General features: G+C 50.9%; 1 protein-coding gene across 1 annotated transcript in view; it reads left to right on the top strand.

Moving 5' to 3' along the window:
* The window catches only part of TLN2 (talin 2), a 254331-nt gene that overhangs the window by 152013 nt on the left and 81845 nt on the right, over positions 1–20473 (top strand). The window contains 9 exon segments of the mRNA XM_060259753.1: positions 3212–3325; positions 6386–6494; positions 7349–7557; positions 10400–10498; positions 11357–11524; positions 12779–13073; positions 13919–14085; positions 14540–14668; positions 15987–16100. Of these exon segments, the coding sequence (XP_060115736.1) occupies positions 3212–3325; positions 6386–6494; positions 7349–7557; positions 10400–10498; positions 11357–11524; positions 12779–13073; positions 13919–14085; positions 14540–14668; positions 15987–16100 (1404 nt within the window).

Genomic DNA, 20473 nt, shown 5'->3' with positions numbered 1-20473 from the left:
CGGGCTGGATTCCCCACTCCTCCACTTGCAGCTGCTGGAATGGCCTTGGGGCAGCCATAGCTCTCTCAGGAGCTGTCCTTGAAAGGGCAGCTGCTGTGAAAGCCCTCTCAGCTCCACCCACCTCACAGGGTGTCTGGGGGGGGGGGAGGTAAAGGAGATTGTAAGCCACTCTGAGATTCAGAGTATAGGGCGGAGAATAAATCTGCAGTCGTCGTCTTCTTTGCGGACTGTTTAGAGGCAGCTGGTTGGCTGCTGTGTGAATAGGCTTCTGGGATGGACGAGCTCTTCGTTTGGTCCAGCATAGCTCCACTTATTTTCTTATAAAAGAAGTGTTGGGGAATTCTGTGCACTTGTTCTAATCTTGGCATCGGGTTTTTGATGGTATCGCTTTTTTCTGGCTTGCAGCTATTTTGGGTAAGGACAGTTGTCACGAGCTGGTCTTGTTGGCTGGTCTCCGTGGAAGTTTCTGTGAACTGATTCTTGTTCTTTCAGAAGCATGCTTGAGCACGGAGGAGGAGGAGATGGTGGTGATGTTGGATTTATACCCCACCCTTCACTCTGAATCTCTCAGTCTCAGAGCAGCTCACAATCTCCTTTCCCTTCCTCCCCCACAACAGACACCCTGTGAGGCAGGTGGAGCTGAGAGAGCTCTCCCAGAAGCTGCCCTTTCAAGGACAGAGTCTCAGAGCAGCCTACAATCTTCTTTCTCTTCCTCCCCCACAACAGACACCCTGTGAGGCGGGTGGGGCTCAGAGATAAGCTCTCCCATAAGCTGCCCTTTCAAGGACCACTCTGCAAGAGCTATGGCTGACCCAAGGCCATTCCAGCAGGTGCAAGTGGAGGAGTGAGGAATCAAACCCGGTTCTCCCACATAAGAGAGCTCTGGCTGACCCAAGGCCATTCCAGCAGCTGCAAGTGGAGGAGTGGGGAATCAAACCCGGTTCTCTCAGAGAAAAGCTCACACACTTAACCACTACACCAAACTACCAAGCTGAGAAACTCTGGGCTGGAGTTGCCTGTTGAGTCTAGCAGCCCAGGTATCCACAGCCCCCTGAGTAACCTCCGAGCTCAGTGGATACCACCAGGGCCTGAATCCCAGGAGAAATTATGCGGGGCATCTGTGCCCACAGAGACACCACTAGAATGCCCTTCAGTTACTCACGTGTAAACTGGATGAAATACCACCTGGGTAGGAGGGTGGGTAACCGAGGGAATCTACAAAGACAGTGGACAGGGGTGTTGAATGTAGCTCAGGAGCCCCGAGTTCAAATCCTTGCTCAGCCACAAGTCATTAGGTCTCGGCCTACGTTGCAAGGTTATTGTGGTGAGGCTCCTGGGTTTTGGCCATTGAGTGACACAGGGCACTGGACTGGATGGGCCATTGGCCTGATCCGACATGGCTTCTCTTATGTTCTTGTGTTTGGGGCAGTGATGCTCTGTATTCTTGGTGCGTGGGGGGGGGGGGGGGCAATAGTAGGAGGACTTCTGGAGTTCTGGCCCCACTGATGGGCCTCCTGATAGCACCCGTATTTGGGCCTCTATGTGGTTCATAGAGTTGGACTGGATGGGCCATTGGCCTGACCCAACATGGCTTCTCTTATGTTCTTATTTCTGGGGCAGTGATGCTCTGTCTTCTTGGTGCTTGGGGGCAAGAGTGGTGAAGCTTCTGGAGTTCTTGTTTTGCTGGTGGACCTCCTGATCGCACCTGGGTTTTGTCCACTGTGTGGCACAATGTTGGACCGGATGGGCCACTGGCCTGTTCCGAGATGGCTTCCCTTATGTTCTTATGTCTGGGGCTATAATGCTCTGTATTCTTGGTGCTTGGGTGGGGCAACAGTGGAAGTATTTCAGGTGTTCTGGCCCCACCTTTGGGAAGTGTCAGAAACTGGGGAAGGTCTCTCTTTTTTGCTATCTCCTCCCAACTAGGGCTGAGCTAGGTGGACCGGGGCTGAGCTAGATAGACCAAGAGTCTGGCTAGATCTTTGGTGGCTTAGTCTAGGAACAAAGAAACAACAGAATGGACTGCCTTTGCACTGTACCAGTACCTAGGTTGTTCCTATAGGTTGTATGTTTTTGTATTTAATTCATTTATTTCCTATTTTCACTCCAATGGGTACCGAAAGCATCTTATTGCATTACATAAGAAACCATGTTGGATCAGGCCAATGGCCCATCCAGTCCAACGCTCTGTGTCACACAGTGGCCAAAAAACCAAGTGCTATCAGGAGGTCCACCAGTGGGGCCAAGACACTAGAAGCCCTCACACTGTTGTCCCCCCCCTCCAGCACCAAGAATACAGAGCATCACTGCCCCAGACAGAGAGTTCCAACAATACGCAGTGACTAATAGCCACTGATTGACCTCTGCTCCATATGCTTACCCAATCCCCTCTTGAAGATGTCTATGCTTGCAACTGCCATCACCTCCTGTGGCAGTGAATTCCACGTGTTAATCACCCTTTGGGTGAAGAAGGACTTCCTTTTATCCGTTCGAACAGGACTACTCAGCAATTTTATTGAATGTCCCTGAATTCTCATATTGTGAAAAAGGGAGAAAAGGACTTCTTTCTCCACCTTCTCTATCCCATGCATAATCTTGTAAACCTCTATCATGTCACCCCTCAGTCAGTGTTTCTCCAAGCTAAAGAGCCCCCATTTTTTCTCCTTGCCCCCATTTTTTCCCTCACAACAACCCTGAAGGGAGGGGAGGCTGAGAGAGCGTGACTGGTCCAAGATCACCCAGCCAGCTTCCATGCCCCAAGTGGGGATTTGAACCTGGGTCCTCCAGGTATTAATTTGACCCTTTAACCACTGTACCACACTGGCTCTCTGGTGGTGGACTTCAGCTAAACAGAACCTTCTGCAGCCTTTGTTAAATTAGTAACAGTAATTTGTAGCAAATGGCCCTTTTGAGTCAGGCAGAGCTGAGAATAATTTTTAAAAGCACAGGCCGATAAGAAATAATAGTTGCAAGGATAAGAAACTGCCGCTGCGTCTCCTGCATAAAAACGGGCCGCGGTGGAATTTTTGCAAGGCGAACGGCGCTGATTTCTATTGCTTCTGATATTTTGGCCTCATTATGTTCATGCGGCGCTTTGCATGGAGCAAGACGAGGCGGCCTGACTTGCAAACGCATTCAGGAGCTCAGAACTGCCCTCGAACCGCTTCTGAAGTCTCCCCGCCTCTCTCTCTCTTTCTCTCTGGCTCGACAGACCTCTGCGCAGCAAGCCCTGATGGGGACGATTAATACCAGCATGCACGCCGTTCAGCAGGCGCAAGCCGACCTGACAGAAGTCGACAACCTCCCACCTCTAGGAAACGACATGGTAAGACCCCGGAGGGGGTAAGCGAGAGAAATATCTGCATATCAGAGTTTGGGTTCTGTATCCTGACAGCTTCGCTCTCTTTCCTTGTATCCGGCTGCCTCTTGGCAATTTCCCCACGTTTTGGAGGAATCTGTCGGAATAGACGGTTTCAGCAGTATGCAAATAGATGCTCGTTCCCTTGTTTTGCACGGTCTTGTTTTGGAAACTCGGGTGAAATACCCAGAATATTGACATGGGTGGCGAAGGTCAACAAAGGTGGCCTTATGTTTGGAGAGCCAGTTTGGCGTAGTGGTTAAGTGTGCGGACTCTTATCTGGGAGAACCGGGTTTGATTCCCCACTCCTCCACTTGTGAGCCGCTCTGAGACTCTTCAGAGTGGAGGGCGGGATATAAATCCAATATCATCTTCTTCTTCATGTTCCCTCTAAGCTGTGGAGTCTTGTGAACAAAAATTCTGCTTCGCAAGCTACTGGTATTAAAGTTGCGAGCAAGAGATTTTGCTGCTGCGGAAATTAGTTTGCTCTACGGCCCTCCGTCCTGAGCTAAGACAAAAATGTGAGCTAGCTCACACCAACTCAGCCTCAAAGGAACACTGTGGTGCTTAACTAAATTTTGGGTTTAATATTTTTCATGTATTCTATGTGTTTTATCTTGTGCTCATGACCTGAGTTCGATCCCGGTGGAAGCTGAGTTCAGGTAGCCGGCTCCAGGTTGACTCAGCCTTCCATCCTTCCGAAGTAGGTAAAATGAGCGCCCAGCTTGCTGGGGGGAAAGTGGAGATGACTGGGGAAGGCAATGGTAAAGCACCCCGTAAAAAGTCTGTGATGTCACCCCAGAGTTAGAAACGACTGGTGATTGCACAGGGACTACCTTTACCTTTTATATGTTTTATCTATGTTGTAATACACCTCAAGCTCCATAAGGAAGGAAGGCAGATAATGAAATATTTTAAGTAGGCTTCATTTGGGGCAGGAGCTCACAGGAGTGGAACTTCAGAACCTCTAAATTTTATTGTGCTCTTTCTTTCTTAACCCCCCCCCCCCAAATTTTCCTTCTGAGTTCCATTGTTCAAACTCCCGTGAGAATTTTGCTGAACTCTAAGGATATGACAAACTTTCTAATATTTTTCCCCATGAAAAAATGGGAAAATGACCAAAACATCTGAAGCAGACCGATGGAAATCTTCCTCATGCCACTGTGGCCACATAAAGGTCAAGGTAGTCCCCTGTGCAAGCACCAGTCGTTTCCGACTCTGGGGTGACGTCGCATCATGACGTTTTCACGGCAGACTTTTGATGGGGTGGTTCGCCTTTGCCTTCCCTAGTCATCTACTCTTTCCCCCTAGCAAGCTGGGGACTCATTTGACCGACCTCAGAAGGATGGAAGGCTGAGTCAACCTGGAGCCGGCTACCTGAACCCAGCTTCCGCCGGGATCAAACTCAGGTCGTGAGCAGAGAGTTCAGACCCCAGTACTGCAGCTTTACCACTCTGCACCACATAGGAGAAAGGAATTGAAAAACTATGAAGGGAGTAAGGTTTTATTCTGACAATTCTAATTCAAGAAGCCTTTTAAGGTGGATGCTGAGCTGATAGAATTGAGTACACCTCCCGGTGATGTCAGGGGTGCATGGCAGATTCAAATGAGTTGTGCTAATGAGCTTCAGCACCTCTTTTTGGTATAGTGGTGAAGTGGGCGGACTGTTATCTGGGAGAACCGGGTTTGATTCCCCACTCCTCCACTTGCAGCTGCTGGAATGGCCTTGGGTCAGCCAGAGCTCTCTTATCTGGGAGAACCGGGTTTGATTCCCCACTCCTCCAATTGCAGCTGCTGGAATGGCCTTGGGTCAGCCAGAGCTCTCTTATCTGGGAGAACCGGGTTTGATTCCCCACTCCTCCAATTGCAGCTGCTGGAATGGCCTTGGGTCAGCCAGAGCTCTCTTATCTGGGAGAACCGGGTTTGATTCCCCACTCCTCCAATTGCAGCTGCTGGAATGGCCTTGGGTCAGCCAGAGCTCTCTTATCTGGGAGAACCGGGTTTGATTCCCCACTCCTCCACTTGCAGCTGCTGGAATGGCCTTGGGTCAGCCAGAGCTCTCTTATCTGGGAGAACCGGGTTTGATTCCCCACTCCTCCAATTGCAGCTGCTGGAATTTATTTATTTATTTATTTATTCTATGACTTATATCCCGCCCTTCCCATAAAATGGCTCAGGGCGGCTCACAACAAACAATAAAACAATAAACAGGGTGCAAAGTTATTACATTTAAAAAAGTCGAAGCGTTTAAAAACCTAAAAACCTTAAAATCTTAACGTTAAAACTATACAGTATATTTCACTGAAGTCTGATAAGCTACATTTATCTAGTCAGGCGTAGGCTAACCGGAAGAGGCTTGTCTTACAGGCCCTGCGGAACTGAGTAAGATCCCGCAGGGCCCTCACCTCTTCCGGCAGCTGGTTCCACCATGTGGGGGCCATTGTAGAAAGGCCCTGTCTCTGGTTGTCTTGAGACGGACTTCTTTGGGCCCGGGGATGGTGAGAAGGTTTTGCATCCCAGACCTCAGTACTCTCTGGGGAATGGCCTTGGGTCAGCCAGAGCTCTCTTATCTGGGAGAACCGGGTTGGATTCCCCACTCTTCCACTTGCAGCTGCTGCAATGGTCTTGGGTCAGCCAGAGCTCTCTTATCTGGGAGAACCGGGTTGGATTCCCCACTCCTCCACTTGCAGCTGCTGGAATGGCCTTGGGTCAGCCAGAGCTCTCTTATCTGGGAGAACCGGGTTGGATTCCCCACTCCTCGAACTGCAGCTGCTGGAATGGCCTTGGGTCAGCCGGAGCTCTGGCAGAGGTTGTCCCTGAAAGGGCAGCTGCTGCGAGAGCCCTCTCAGCCCCACCCACCTCACAGGGCGTCTATTGTGGGGGAGAAGATATAGGAGATTGTGAGCCGCTCTGAGTCTCTGATTCAGAGAGAAGGGCGGGGTATAAATCTGCAGTTCTTCTTCTTCTTTTTCTTGCAAATGACCCCTGGTTTTGAATAAAGAAAATAACCTCCTCCCTCTTTTGCAGGCATCCAGGGTTTGGGTTCAGAACAAAGTGGACGAGTCGAAGCATGAAATCCACTCTCAGGTGGATGCCATCACGGCCGGGACTGCCTCTGTCGTGAACTTGACGGCAGGTAAATGCCGCAGATTCCGCTAGCTTGCCTTGCATGGGGGTGGGGCCCTGGTGGATCGTGGGGGCAGCGGTTGCTGCCATCTCTTCCCGTTATCATTGCCATCCCTTGTTGCCTCTCTTTTGCAAGATAGCAGCGTTGCCCAGCTGGCAGCAGAAGCTCTCTTTCCCGTTTATTTATTGGATTGGAAATATTTCAAGCGAGCCCTGGCTTTCCCCAAGAAAGGAACTTTGAAGCCAGAATACCAAGGGATGTCTATAAGACATGATACTCAGTAGATAAGATCTAAGAGATGCAACAATCCACCTCAGTATCCCAAAGACTGGGCTCTGACCAGAGCCTGCCCTCAAACGCCATTGCAAAAAATAATGTCCCTTTTCTCTAGCACCGAAAGAGATGCCATAACTTTCTCCAGCAAGCAGTTCCATAACTCCAGGTGCATGTTCTGGAGGTTCTCTGTCCACCAGTGCTCTATTCACCAGTGAGAGCCAGTTTGGTGTAGCGGTGAAGTGTGCAGACTCTTGTCTGGGAGAATCGGGTTTGATTCCCCCACTCCTCCACTTGCACCTGCTGGAATGGCCTTGGGTCAGCCATAGCTCTCGCAGAGTTGTCTTTGAAAGGGCAGCTTCTGGGAGAGCTCTCTCAACCCCACCTGCCTCACAGGGCGTCTGCTGTGTGGGAGGAAGGGAAAGGAGATTGTAGGCTGCTCTGTGACTCTGTCCTTGAAAGGGCAGCTTCTGGGAGAGCTCTCAGCCCCACCTGCCTTGTAGAGTGTCTGTTGTGGGTGGGGAAGGTAGAGATAGTGAGATTCAGAGTATAGGGCTGGATATAAATCCAATATCTTTTTGGGTTGGCAGGCGACCCCGTGGACACGGACTACACGGCGGTGGGCTGTGCCATCACCACCATCTCTTCCAACCTCACGGAGATGTCCAAGGGGGTGAAGCTGCTGGCCGCCTTGATGGACGACGAAGTTGGGAGCGGAGAGGACCTGCTGAAAGCTGCCCGGACTTTGGCAGGTGCTGTTTCGGACCTGCTGAAAGCCGTGGAGCCGACTTCAGGAGAGGTGAGGCCCAATGGAGCCGGGTGTGACTCAGTGGTGGAAAGAGCTTCGAAGTTTCCTGTCTTTACACGAGGCACAAGCGGAAGAGCACAAAAAACCTGCAGAGCTGTGGGTGCAGTGTAACATTGCAGGTGGCGTAGTCCCTGCTTCGAATCCTGCCAAGTCCCTGGTTCGAATCCTGATTCTGCTGTGAACTCACAAGGGTGCCTTCTTGGGTTCTCTACTTTTTGGAGGCGGACGGTTATTTTAATTTTTTTTTTAAAGCCATGTTTATCCTCCGTCTTTTATCTATTCAGTGGAGCTACATAATCCCCACAGGGTTCTTGTGACGATTGCAGGAAGGTCACATTTGTGTAGGGCTTTAAATGCTTCCGCACCTATAAAATGCTAAGAGGGAACACTTCACATTTGCAAGCCCTAGGAGGAAAGGCTGAGAGACTTGGGAATGTTCAGTCTGGAGAAGAGGAGGCGGAGGGGAGACAGGGTGGCTCTCTTGAAGTGCTAAAGCTGCAGTACTGCCGTCCTAAGCTCTGCTCACGACCTGAGTTCGATCCCCGGCAGAAGCTGGGTTTTCAGGTAGCCGGCTTGACTCAGCCTTCCATCCCTCCGAGGTCGGTCAAATGAGTCCCCAGCTTGCTGGGGGGAAGCGTAGATGACTGGGGAAGGCAATGGCAAACCACCCCGTAAAAAGTCTGCCGTGAAAACGTTGTGAAAGCGACGTCACCCCAGAGTTGGAAATGACCGGTGCTTGCACAGGGGACCTTTCCTTTCCTTGCTGGGGGGAAAGCGTAGATGACTGGGGAAGGCAATGGCAAACCACCCCATCAAAAGTGTCAAATAATAATAATAATAATAATAACGTTTTATTTATATCCCGCCCTCCCCACCGAGGCAGGCTTAGGGCGGCTAACAACATATCAATACAATAAATTATACTATAGGTATTAAAAACAGCATTTAACCTTAAAAACATTCCAGTTTAAAATTACACATTAAATATTTCTGGTGCTATTCCATCAATAGATATGATATGAGGGCGGATCTCATTTAAGGCGAATCCATCAAGCGTTTAGTCAGGCAAAGGCCATCCTAAAAAGGATGGTCTTGCAGGCCCTGCGGAACTGATCGAGGCTCCGCAGGGCCCGCACTTCTTCCGGGAGCTGGTTCCATAGGTGTGGTGCTGCAATAGAGAAGGCCCGTATACGGGTGTTCTGTAGTTTTGCCTCCTTCGGCCCAGGGATAGTCAGTTGGTTCTTCCCCGCTGACCTCAGTGCTCTTTGGGGTTCATATGGGGAGAGACGGTCCCTCAGGTAGGCAGGTCCTCGACTCATTTGTTATGCGGGCCGGATCTGACATAAATGAGACCTTGTTGGGCCAGGTCATGTCGGGTTGGGCTGAGCTATGCTGTGCCGGACCACGTGTGTACGTGTTTTAAGATTAGGTAGCAGAGATGTAAATTTTGTAAAGAACACAGACAAACACAAATATATATTTTTAAAAAAACCTTAAAACATGCTTAAAATGTTAGCACTCATTGGTTTTAAAGATGCTTTCTTAGTATTTCTCCCATGGGATCCAGGGAACTGGGCAAGGAAGCTGTGGTTCTTTCTTTCCTTCCCCAGGAGACTGGGGGTGGGGGGAAGGTGCCTCAGCCAATAGAAGGAAGAGAGGCTTTGCTCAGAAGCTCTGCTGTGCACCTGAAAGAGCTTGCCAAAGCAAGTTCTCCCTACTCCCCAAGGGAGGAGCCTCAGCCAATGGAGAAAATAGAGGTTTTGCTGTGTAGCCCCTGTGCAATTGAGCAAGCCTTGCAAAGCAAGCTGTGCTGCAGAAGGAAGCAAGAGAGAGGGAGAAGGGAGCAGAGGACAGCCAGTTGCTCGGGGGCCTGATAGGAGCCCTCCAGGGGCCTGATTCAGCCCCCAAACTGCTTGTTCAACACCCCTGCTCTAGGCTGATCCTGCATTGAGTAGGGGGTTGGATCGGATGGCTTCGATGGCCCCTTCCACCTCTGTGGGATTCTACAGTTTTAACTTGTTTTGTCCTCTGTCGAGGCTCCATCTGGAGCGCTTTTATTGCCTTGACGTCAGTCGCTTAAGATTTCTTGGTTCGATTCAAGATCCCGTAGGATCGACTCAGCCTGGTTCCATCGTTTGCGTTGCTCTGCGTGTGCAGTCAAAGCGGTCTGTGGATGTCTTCATGCAGAGGTGGAGGGGCTTTGAGGCCTTTGCATCCCCTAAATGGCAAAGTCCCCTAACCTAATTCTCCAATAGATCCAAGTAGTCAGCCGTGTTGGTCTGTAGAACAAAATAAGAGTCAAGTTGCCCCTTTAAAACCAACTTCGTTTTATTCAGAACGTAAGCTTTCGCGTGCTCTCTAAGCGTACTCCATCAGACGAAGAATCCGGTACAGTGAGTGAAGCCAGTGGCTCAGAATGCAAACTGGTACAAATTTGAGATCCAATGACAGCATAGTAAAAATTATCTGGTAGGGAGTGGTTCAGAATGCAAAATGGTACAAATTTAAGATTCAATGTTAATTGTTAATTTTACTGTTCTGTCATTGAATCTTAAATTTGTACCATTTTGCATCCTGAACCACTCCCTACCAGATAATTTTTACTGTGCTGTGATTGGATCTTAAATATGTACCAGTTTGCATTCTGAGCCGCTGACTACCAGCTGTGTGTGGCTTCGTTCGCTGTACCGGATTCCTCGTCTGATGGAGTGTGCTTAGAGAGCACGCGAAAGCTTACGTTCTAAATAAAACTAAGTTGGTCTTAAAGGTGCGACTTGACTCCCACTTTGTTCTACTAATTCCCCAATATGTGCACGCGCTTTGTTCCTCCTAGCCTCGCCAGACGGTCTTGACGGCAGCAGGGAGCATCGGGCAGGCCAGCGGAGAACTCCTCCGGCAGATTGGAGAGAACGAAACCGATGAGCGGTTCCAGGTAAGGGCCGTCGCCTCTCGGATGCGCTCTGTCCTGACTGGATGAGAGTGGGCACAATCCCGGTTCACAGCGATTTGTTTAGAGATCCCCAGACTTCCACTGTGGCCTTGCCAAATACCTTCTTGTTGTGTGGATTCTGGAACAGCCGGGCTGGATTTGCTTTGAAGGTTGGTCCCAGGCTGTGTTTTGGATCCAGAATGTGGCCACTCTGTTAGGCGAGCTTGAGAATTTGGAGGGCTTTTCACTCCCCTTCCAGAAAAGTTTGCGTGTCAAAGCCGTCTCTGTGGCGCGCTCCCGCCATCCTCACATTGGGGTCATACTGGCATCACCTAAATCCCAGTCCGTGCGTTTAGGTCACAGACCCACCAATGCTTTCCCGGCACATGTTGCATGTTTATGAAAAAGTGGGTGGGGCTTTTGTCTGGCAAGACTTCTGATTGGCCATTGAAGGCTTGATTGACTGCATTGATTGCTTCAGCAGCAACTATCCCCAAAGCGTAAGGATCTTCACTGAGTGGCTGGTCATCTGTGGCAGCCATTTTGCAGTTGACTTCACCTCATGAAGCAGCCATTTTGTGGCCGGCTACACTTCCTGAGGCAGCCATTTTGTGGATGCACCCACCACCCTGCCAGAATTCCACAGGGTCTAAAGGGTTGGAGACCTCTTGATTTAAATCATGTGGGCTTTACCTCAGGATGTGGGAGAACAAACCCTAGTAACTTTATCTGAGGAGCAACCCTGTTACAACAAGACACTGTTCGAGCGTCCAGTTCCCAACACAAAGGGCTTTTACCTCAGCGGATGTCACCACTGAATCAGGTCATTTTTCCTCCAGCTGTTTCTCTCCCTCTTCCCAGGATGTGCTGATGAGCCTGGCCAAAGCCGTGGCCAATGCCGCCGCCATGTTGGTGCTCAAGGCCAAGAACGTCGCTCAGGTGGCCGAGGACATGGTTCTGCAGAACAGGGTGATAGCTGCTGCCACCCAGTGTGCGCTCTCCACCTCTCAGCTTGTTGCTTGTGCAAAGGTATGGTATCTCATAGCTGCAGCGGCGGGACAGGGGGAGGTAATTGAACCCCGGCCTTCTGGGGTTGCTGAATTGAGCACCCTCCATGTGACTCGGTGATGTTATCGGTGCTGGGGGGGGGGCGTGCACCAGACGTTAGCTTTGCCAGTCAGTCTAGGGCCAGCTGTGGCTGTCAGCAGCTCCAATCTCGCTCTAAGTGTTTGTGTTCCAGGTTCAACCCCCGGCATTCCCCAGTTGAAAAAGGACAGGCAGGAGGTGGTGGGAAAGACCTCAGCCTGAGACCCTGTAGAGCGGCTGCCAGATAATACTGACTTTGAAGCACTGAGGTTCTGATTCAGTATAAGGCAGCTTCATGAGTCCATGCATTATAGGGAAGGGACCGTGACTTCGTGGAAGAGCTTCTGCTGGCATAGCAGAAGGTCCCAGGTTCAATCCCCGGCATCTCCAGTTGAAAGGACCGGGCAGGAGGTGATGGGAAAGACCTCTGCCTGAGACCCTGGAGAGCCATGGAGAGGGCCCATAGCTCAGTGGCAGAGCCTCTGCTTGGGATGCAGAAGGTCCCAGGTTCAATCCCCAGCATCTCCAGTTAGAAGGACCAGGCAGGAGGTGATGAGAAAGACCTCAGCCTGTGACCCTGGAGAGCAATGGAGAGAGGCCATAGCTCAGTGGCAGAGCCTCTGTTTGGCATGCAGAAGGTCCCAGGTTCAGTCCCCAACGTCTCCAGTTAGAAGGACCGGGCAGGAGGTGATGGGAAAGACCTCAGCCTGAGACCCTGGAGAGCCATGGAGAGGGCCCATAGCTCAGTGGCAGAGCCTCTGCTTGGCATGCAGAAGGTCCCAGGTTCAATCCCCGGCATCTCCAGTTAGAAGGACCAGGCAGGAGGTGATGGGAAAGACCTCTGCCTGAGACCCTGGAGAGCCATGGAGAGGGCCCATAGCTCAGTGGTAGAGCATCTGCTTGGCCTGCAGAAGGTCCCCGGTTCAATCCCCGGCATCTCCAGTTGAAAGGACCAGGCAGGAAGTGATGGGAAAGACCTCAGCCTGAGACCCTGGAGAGCAGCTGCCAGTCTGAGTAGGCAATACTGACCTTGCTGGTCTTGAGGTTCTGTTTCAGTAGAAGGCAGCTTCCTGTGTTCCTTTCTATTGGTGCAAACCATGCAGGTAGGTCTCTTCACCTGCCTGAAGGTGCAGCCAGGTGGACAAGGGCAAGGAATCCGTGTGAGCTCTTTGCGTGGCCTTTGGTGTTCCTGTGCAGGTGGTCAGCCCCACCATCAGCTCCCCGGTGTGCCAGGAGCAGCTGATCGAAGCCGGCAAGCTGGTGGACCGTTCCGTGGAGAACTGCGTGCGCGCCTGCCAGGCTGCCACGGACGACACCGAGCTGCTCAAGCAAGTCAGCGCAGCCGCCAGCGTGGTCACCCAGGCCCTCAACGACCTCCTGCAGCACGTCCGGCAGTTTGCCAGCCGGGGGGAGCCCATCGGCCGCTACGACCAGGCCACCGACACCATCATGTGTGTCACCGAGAGCATCTTCAGCTCCATGGGAGATGCTGGTAAGCCGCTGGAGATTCATGGTGGTAGCAGAGCAGGGAAGAGTTGCAGGCCTCCCTGTTTGCATTTCCATTGGCCTACTTTGCAGGTGTGTTGTTGGGATATATATATATGAAGTAACTAAAAGGGCCTTTATAAAGCACACAAATACGATTAAAGATTCTTTAAAAACTTAAAACGTTAGCACTCATTGGTCTTAAAAGGTGCTTTCTTTGTATCTCTTCCGTGTGATCCAGTGAACTGGTCAAAGGAAGCCTGGCTCTTTCCTTCCTTCCCCAGGGGACCAGGAGGGGGAGGAGCCTCAGCCAATAGAAGGAAGAGGGGCTTGGCTCAGTAGCTCTACTGTGCAACTGAGAGAGCCTGGCAAAAAAGGCTCTCCCCTTTCCTCCCCAAGAGAGGAGCCTCAGCCAATGTAGAAAATAGAGGTTCTGCTCTGTAGCTCCTGTGCAGCTGAGCAAGCCTGGCAAAGCAAGCTGTGCTGCAGAAGGAAGCAAGAGAGAGGGAGAAGGAAGCAGGCGACAGCCCGTTGCTCGGGGGCCTGATTGGAGCCCTTTGGGGATCTGAACTGGGCCCCAGATCTTGATGATTTGATGAGTCCTCCTTCTGATGATCTTGATCATCCTTCATATGGATGATTCATAATATTTATATTTGTATACATTCGAGTTGAACTATTTTGGATTGAGTTTTTTGTGCACTTAACGTGATATTTCAGATTCCAAACCACTCCATCAGAATGCATAGTGCCTCTTCTGGGGCCAGACGAGCCCGTTAGGGAGGGCAGAGGTATGTCTGGAAGGGATAAAGGAGAGATAAAAAGCAAGTTGTTAACTCGCCACCGTTGTAGGTGAAATGGTACGGCAGGCCAGGGTTCTCGCACAAGCCACCTCGGATCTGGTAAACGCCATGAGGTCAGACGCCGAGGCAGAAATCGACATGGACAATTCCAAGAAGCTTCTTGCTGCCGCGAAGCTGCTGGCCGATTCTACAGCCCGGATGGTTGAAGCGGCAAAGGTACCTCATGGCTGGGTGGAACGCGGTTTCGGGATCGTCCTCCTGGATTGCATCAACCTGCTTCCTTTGGGAAGGAAATACATGCAAAGCGGCTAGGAAGCGGGTTGTATTCAGCTGGTATTCGGCAAAGGTGTCCGGAGTCCAGTTGGCGTTGGGAAATGCAAATTGAGTTTGTAACCCTTCTTTTTCTTTCTTTCTTTTTCTTTCTTCCTTGTCCCTATAAGCCGAGGTTCTGGTGCCTCGCTTTGACCCTTGAGGCTTCTCTTCTTAATAAATGACAGTGTCAGCTCCCAAAAAAGAAAGAGATTTTTATTCCTCCATGAGGAATATTTGAGAAAGCCACTTTTGGGGGCTCCACGAAGCCGCTCCGGGGGCCTAACGCAGGCCACTAGTGAACCAAAGCATCCTTTGCATCTTCTGACTCTGGTTAGCTTTTCTTTTCGGATTCCCCCAGGGGGCTGCAGCCCACCCCGAAAACGAAGACCAGCAGCAGAGGCTTCGGGAAGCAGCGGAAGGGCTACGAGTGGCCACCAATGCAGCCGCCCAGAATGCCATCAAGAAGAAAATTGTCAACAGATTAGAGGTGAGAAGCCAGCCTGGGCTCATGTCTCTTGTCTATGCTCGTCGCCGGCACCACTCCCTGCAGCAGCAAACCCTAAGTGTTCATGACTCTTTGGGCAAAGAAGGACTTCCTTTGGTCTGTTCTAAGCCTCCTGCTCCTTCATTTCACTCAGTGCCCCATGAGTTCTTGCATTATGAGAGTTCTTTCATTGTCTTTCTCTGCCTTCTCTATCCCATCCATAATTTTGTAAACCGCTGTGATGTCACCCCTCCATTGTCATTTCTCCAAGCTAAAAAGCCCTAACCTCTTGCAGCATCTGGAATGGCCTTGGGTCAGCCAAAGTTCTTGTAGAGGTTGTCCTTGAAAGGGCAGCTGCTGTGAGAGCTCTCTCAGCCCCACCCACCTCATAGGGCGTCTGTTGTGGGGGAGGAAGGTGTAGGAGATTGTTGGCTGCTCTGAGACTCTGTCCTTGAAAGGGCAGCTTCTGGGAGAGCTCTCTCAGCCCCACCTGCCTCACAGGGCGTCTGTTGTGGTGGAGGAAGGTGTAGGAGATTGTTGGCTGCTCTGAGACTCTGTCCTCGAAAGGGCAGCTTCTGAGACAGCTCTCTCAGCCCCACCCACCTCATAGGGTGTCTGATGTGGGGGAGGAAGATAAAAGAGATTGTAGGCTGCTCTGAGACTCTGTCCTTGAAAGGGCAGCTTCTGGGAGAGCTCTTTCAGCCCCACCCACCTCACAGGGTGTCTGTTGTGGGGGGAGAAGATAAAGGAGATTGTAGGCCACTCTGAGACTCTGTCCTTGAAAGGGCAGTTCTGGGAGAGCTCTTTCAGCCCCACCCACCTCACAGGGTGTCTGTTGTGGGGGGAGAAGATAAAAGAGATTGTAGGCTGCTCTGAGACTCTGTCCTTGAAAGGGCAGTTCTGGGAGAGCTCTTTCAGCCCCACCCACCTCACAGGGTGTCTGTTGTGGGGGGATAAGATAAAAGAGATTGTAGGCTGCTCTGAGACTCTGTCCTTGAAAGGGCAGCTTCTGGGAGAGCTCTTTCAGCCCCACCCACCTCACAGGGTGTCTGTTGTGGGGGGAGAAGATAAAGGAGATTGTAGGCCACTCTGAGACTCTGTCCTTGAAAGGGCAGTTCTGGGAGAGCTCTCTCATCCCCACCCACCTCACAGGGTGTCTGTTGTGGGGGGAGGAAGGGAAAGGAGATTGTGAGCCGCTCTGAGGCTCTGATTTAGAGAACAGAGCGGGGTATAAATCTACGATCTTCTTGTTGTTGTTGTTCTCTCTTTACTCCGCTTCCATTCCCAGGCTCTGAGGGGCTCTGTCTGTGTTCTTTTCCAGGTTGCTGCCAAGCAGGCAGCGGCGGCTGCGACTCAGACCATTGCAGCCTCCCAAAACGCAGCAATTTCCAACAAGAACACGGCGTCTCACCAGCAGCTGGTCCAGAGCTGCAAGGTAGGGAGAAGCCTCAGGGTGCCAGCTGCCCTCTAGGCTGAGAAGCTGCCTTTTCTTTGGGGGTCAACGGGGTTTGTCTTCCATCGTTCTGTGAAGTCTCTGAGCGTGTGCCGAGAGCATTTTCCCTGACCGTCCTGGCGCTAACACCACAGATTGGGAGGTGGCAAGATTTGTGTCCAACAGCCGCTTAGAGGACCAATAAGGTTTCTGGGGCGTAAGCTTTCAGGAGTCAAAGCTCTCGTTGTGAGATATTTCATTTAATTTCATTTGTGGTTTATATCCCACCCCGTTCTGCAAGCAGGCTCAGGGCACCTCTCCACACTGGGGACATCACAATAACAATAAATAAAGCATATCAACACATTAAACTACCTCATAAATATAAAACATAAAGATTAAAACAAAGGACGCTAGTTCAGACAATGGGCACAGCCTGAGGCCACCATTCAAACTGTTGGTACACTTTCAGCTTGGCACGGCTTTGGCACAACTTCAGATTATTGGAAGCTCTTAGAACTGCAATTTGAATACTTGGCACAACTTTGGCACATAGATGGTGAACTGCTGGGGGAAGCAAAGATTTCAGGGGATGTCCGTTGCTCTTAGAGGGGGAGGTAGCACCTGAAACTCTTTATTTAATTCATTTATACCCTGATTTTCTTCCCAGTCAGGATCCAAAGAAGATTCTATCCTTCCTCCTGTCTGTCATTCTATCCTCCCATCCGGGCTGTTTTTTGTAGCAGGAACTCCTTTGCATATTAGGCCACACCCCCATGATATAGCCAACCCTCCAAGAGCTTACAGTGCTCTTAGTACAGGGTCCGGGGATAGAATTCTAGCAGGGGCTCCTTTGCATATTAGGCCACACACCCCTGATGCAGCCAATCCTCCAAGAGCTTACAGGGCTCTTAGTACAGGGTCCAGGGATAGAATTCCAGCAGGGGCTCCTTTGCATATTAGGCCACACACCCCTGATGGAGCCAACCCTCCAAGAGCTTACAGGGCTCTTCGTACAGGGTCCAGAGATAGAATTCTAGCAGGGGCTCCTTTGCATATTAGGCCACACCCCCATGATGTAGCCAATCCTCCAATAGCTTACAGGGCTCTTAGTACAGGGCCTACTGTAAGCTCCAGGAGGATTGGCTACATTGAGGTGTGTGGCCTAATATGCAAAGGAGCTCCTGCTCCAAAAAAAGCGCTGCGTCACATCAGCCCTGAGAGGTAGATTAGGCTGAGAGAGTGTGACTGACTGACCCAAGGTCGCCCGGCGAGCTTCCATAGCACGAGCAAGGATTGGAACCTAGATCTTCCAGATTCTAGCAGTGTTGCCACTAAGCTGCATGCATGGGGGGGTGCTCATTAACACCGTCGCCCCCCCCTTAGGAGCCGTCTGGACCTGCACAGAGTCTTGCACTGCTCATTGCCTGTATTAATGTTACAGGAGCCCTGACCTGGTAGCCCAGGCTAACCCGATCTCATCACATTTGGGAAGCTAAGCAGGGTCAGCTCTGGCTAGTATTTGGATGGGCGAACTCCAAGCAATACCAGAACGTGACACAGAAGCAGGCAGCGAAACCACCTCTGAAACACCTCTTGCCTTTAAAACAAGTCTAGTTCACCACCTAGTGGTGCATAATGCTGAAGGAACTAGCACTTCTGGCTGCCAGACAATCTTAGGATCTCCTGGCTGGATTATCTGGCCCCGCTGATGACCCTCCTGATGGCACCTGGTTTTTTTGGCCACTGTGTGACACAGAGTGTTGGGCTGGATGGGCAATTGGCCTGATTTAACATGGCTTCTCTTATGTTCTTATGTGACACAGAGCGTTGGACTGGATGGGCCACTGGCCTGATCCAACAGGGCTTCTCTTATGTTCTTATGTGACACAGAGTGTTGGACTGGAGGGGCCACTGGCCTGATCCAACAGGGCTTCTCTTATGTTCTTATGTGACACAGAGTGTTGGACTGGAGGGGCCACTGGCCTGATCCAACAGGGCTTCTCTTATGTTCTTATGTGACACAGAGTGTTGGACTGGAGGGGCCACTGGCCTGATCCAACAGGGCTTCTCTTATGTTCTTATGTGACACAGAGTGTTGGACTGGAGGGGCCATTGGCCTGATCCAACAGGGCTTCTCTTATGTTCTTATGTGACACAGAGTGTTGGACTGGATGGGCCACTGGCCTGATCCAACAGGGCTTCTCTTATGTTCTTATGTGACACAGAGTGTTGGACTGGAGGGGCCACTGGCCTGATCCAACAGGGCTTCTCTTATGTTCTTATGTGACACAGAGTGTTGGACTGGAGGGGCCACTGGCCTGATCCACCATGGCTTCTCTTATGTTCTTATGTGACACAGTTTTGGGCTGGATTAGCCGTTGGCCTGATCCAACATGGCTTCTCTTATGTTCTTACCATATGATAATAATTATTATTATTAGCAGGGGTGGAATTCTAGGAGGAGCTCCTTTGCATATTAGGCCACACACCCCTGGTGTAGCCAGTCCTCCAAGAACTTACAAGGCTCTTTTTTGTAAGCTCTTGGAGGATTGGCTACATCAGGGGTGTGTGGCCTAATATGCATTGGAGCTTCTGCTAGAATTCCACCCGATTATTAGATTACAGTAGTTATAGTCTGCTCAGGATTTGAACTGCTCTGCTTGTGTGTGTGTGCGGGGGAAATTAGAAGGAACATTGGACCCTCGTCAGCACTCTGAACCACTTCACCACACTAGATTATTGGATGCTTCACCAAGACATACTTGAGTTTGCAATTGTCCTTTCCTAACAAATTTGCCCCTTTCAGAGGGGTTGCTTTTCAGTCTGCCAAAACCTCCAAGAACCCTGTGACATCTGAAAGTCTTTGCACATTTATTTTGGTAGAAGCTTTTGTGAGCCAAGGCTGCTTTTGTTAGAGGCACGCCGTGTACGTGGGCAGAGAAGAGAAAAAGAGGAAAGGAAGGGATATTATTACAAAACGAATAAGGGTGGGCTGTGAAATCCGGGGGAGAAAGGAGCTCGGTTACTGTGCAGAACACAAATGAAAAGCAAGATCTAGACTGTCAAAAAGATCAGCCGTCCAAGCGGAATGGGTGTGGACTGTTCTCAGCTGGCCACGACCCGGCAGAGCGATTCGAACTGTGCACGTAAAACCCTGATGATGGGACAACTAGTTCGTTAGGGATCCAATCCCAATCCCTACTGGGACCAAGAATGATAATGTGCCGGCATTCCAATTTTAGCTGCTTCCTGTGGATTTTTGACATTGACGTGACTAGGGCTGGAATTCTAGCAGGAGCTCCTTTGCAGATTAGGCCACATCCCCCCGATGTAGCCAATCCCCCAAGAGCTTACAAGGCTCTTTTTGTAAGCTCTTGGAGGATTGGCTGCATCAGGGGTGTGTGGCCTAATATGCAAAGGAGCTCCTGCTAGAATTCCACCCCTGCCTGTCGCAAAAGGGATTCCCCACTAACCACGAGCCAGGCTGCTTCTTCCAAGATGTCGGCGGGGCGGAAATAATGAGATAATATTCTTTTGTTGTGCGAAAGGGAACTGTTCTTCCTTCGCAAGAGGCTGGCCTTCATTACCGACGGATATCTCATTGCAGAATTGCAGCTCAGGGGGGAGAATCCAAAGCCCGCCGGATCCATATTTATAATCTCCGGGCTTAATATGCTGGCAAGGCAAGATAGGCGGTGCGTCCTCTGCGGTCCCCTGGGTGCTCGGAGAGTGATGCAGATCCAAACAAATCTGTGGGATGAGCTCAGATTGCCCTCCAAGGGCTTTCTCCCCTCTCTTTTGCAGTTGAGCAAAGAAGCGCCTGAAAGGACGGGCTTGACGAACTGCAGAGATATGACTGCACAGATGAGGAATGCAATTCATGCTTGCCTGGATCTATCTTGCACGCATAGTGTCCCTGGCGTTACACTGGTGTAGCGTGCCCTTGAGTTGGGGAAAGGAAGCGTGTCCCTTCTGTGACTGCCACTGGCTTCTTTACACACGCTCTTAGAAACGGAAAAGGGCCACCCTGAGCTGGATAGCCCAGGCAAGCCCACTCTCGAAGCTAAGCAGGGTCGACTCTGGCAAGTACTTGGATGAGGGAATACCAGAGCCGGGAAGCCAGGGCAGGCTGTATTCAGCCACCTTTCTGAATATCCTGCAGACCCCCCCCCCAGCAGGGGTCAGTCACCAGAGACTGACATGACTTCCAGGTTCACACACACAAACACACACCGATGTACATAAAAAAATACAAAAATACTAAGACAGAGGTGGCCAAACTGCAGCTCAAAAGCCACATGTGGCTCTTTTTGCAGGGCGTCTGTTATGGGGGAAGGAGATAGGGGAGATTGTGAGCCGCTCTGAGACCCTGA

This window comes from Heteronotia binoei, chromosome 19, assembly GCF_032191835.1.
Source record: "Heteronotia binoei isolate CCM8104 ecotype False Entrance Well chromosome 19, APGP_CSIRO_Hbin_v1, whole genome shotgun sequence".
NCBI lineage: Eukaryota > Metazoa > Chordata > Lepidosauria > Squamata > Gekkonidae > Heteronotia > Heteronotia binoei.
Note: the sequence above shows the minus strand (reverse complement) of the source record. Positions and strands in the feature narration are given on the sequence as shown.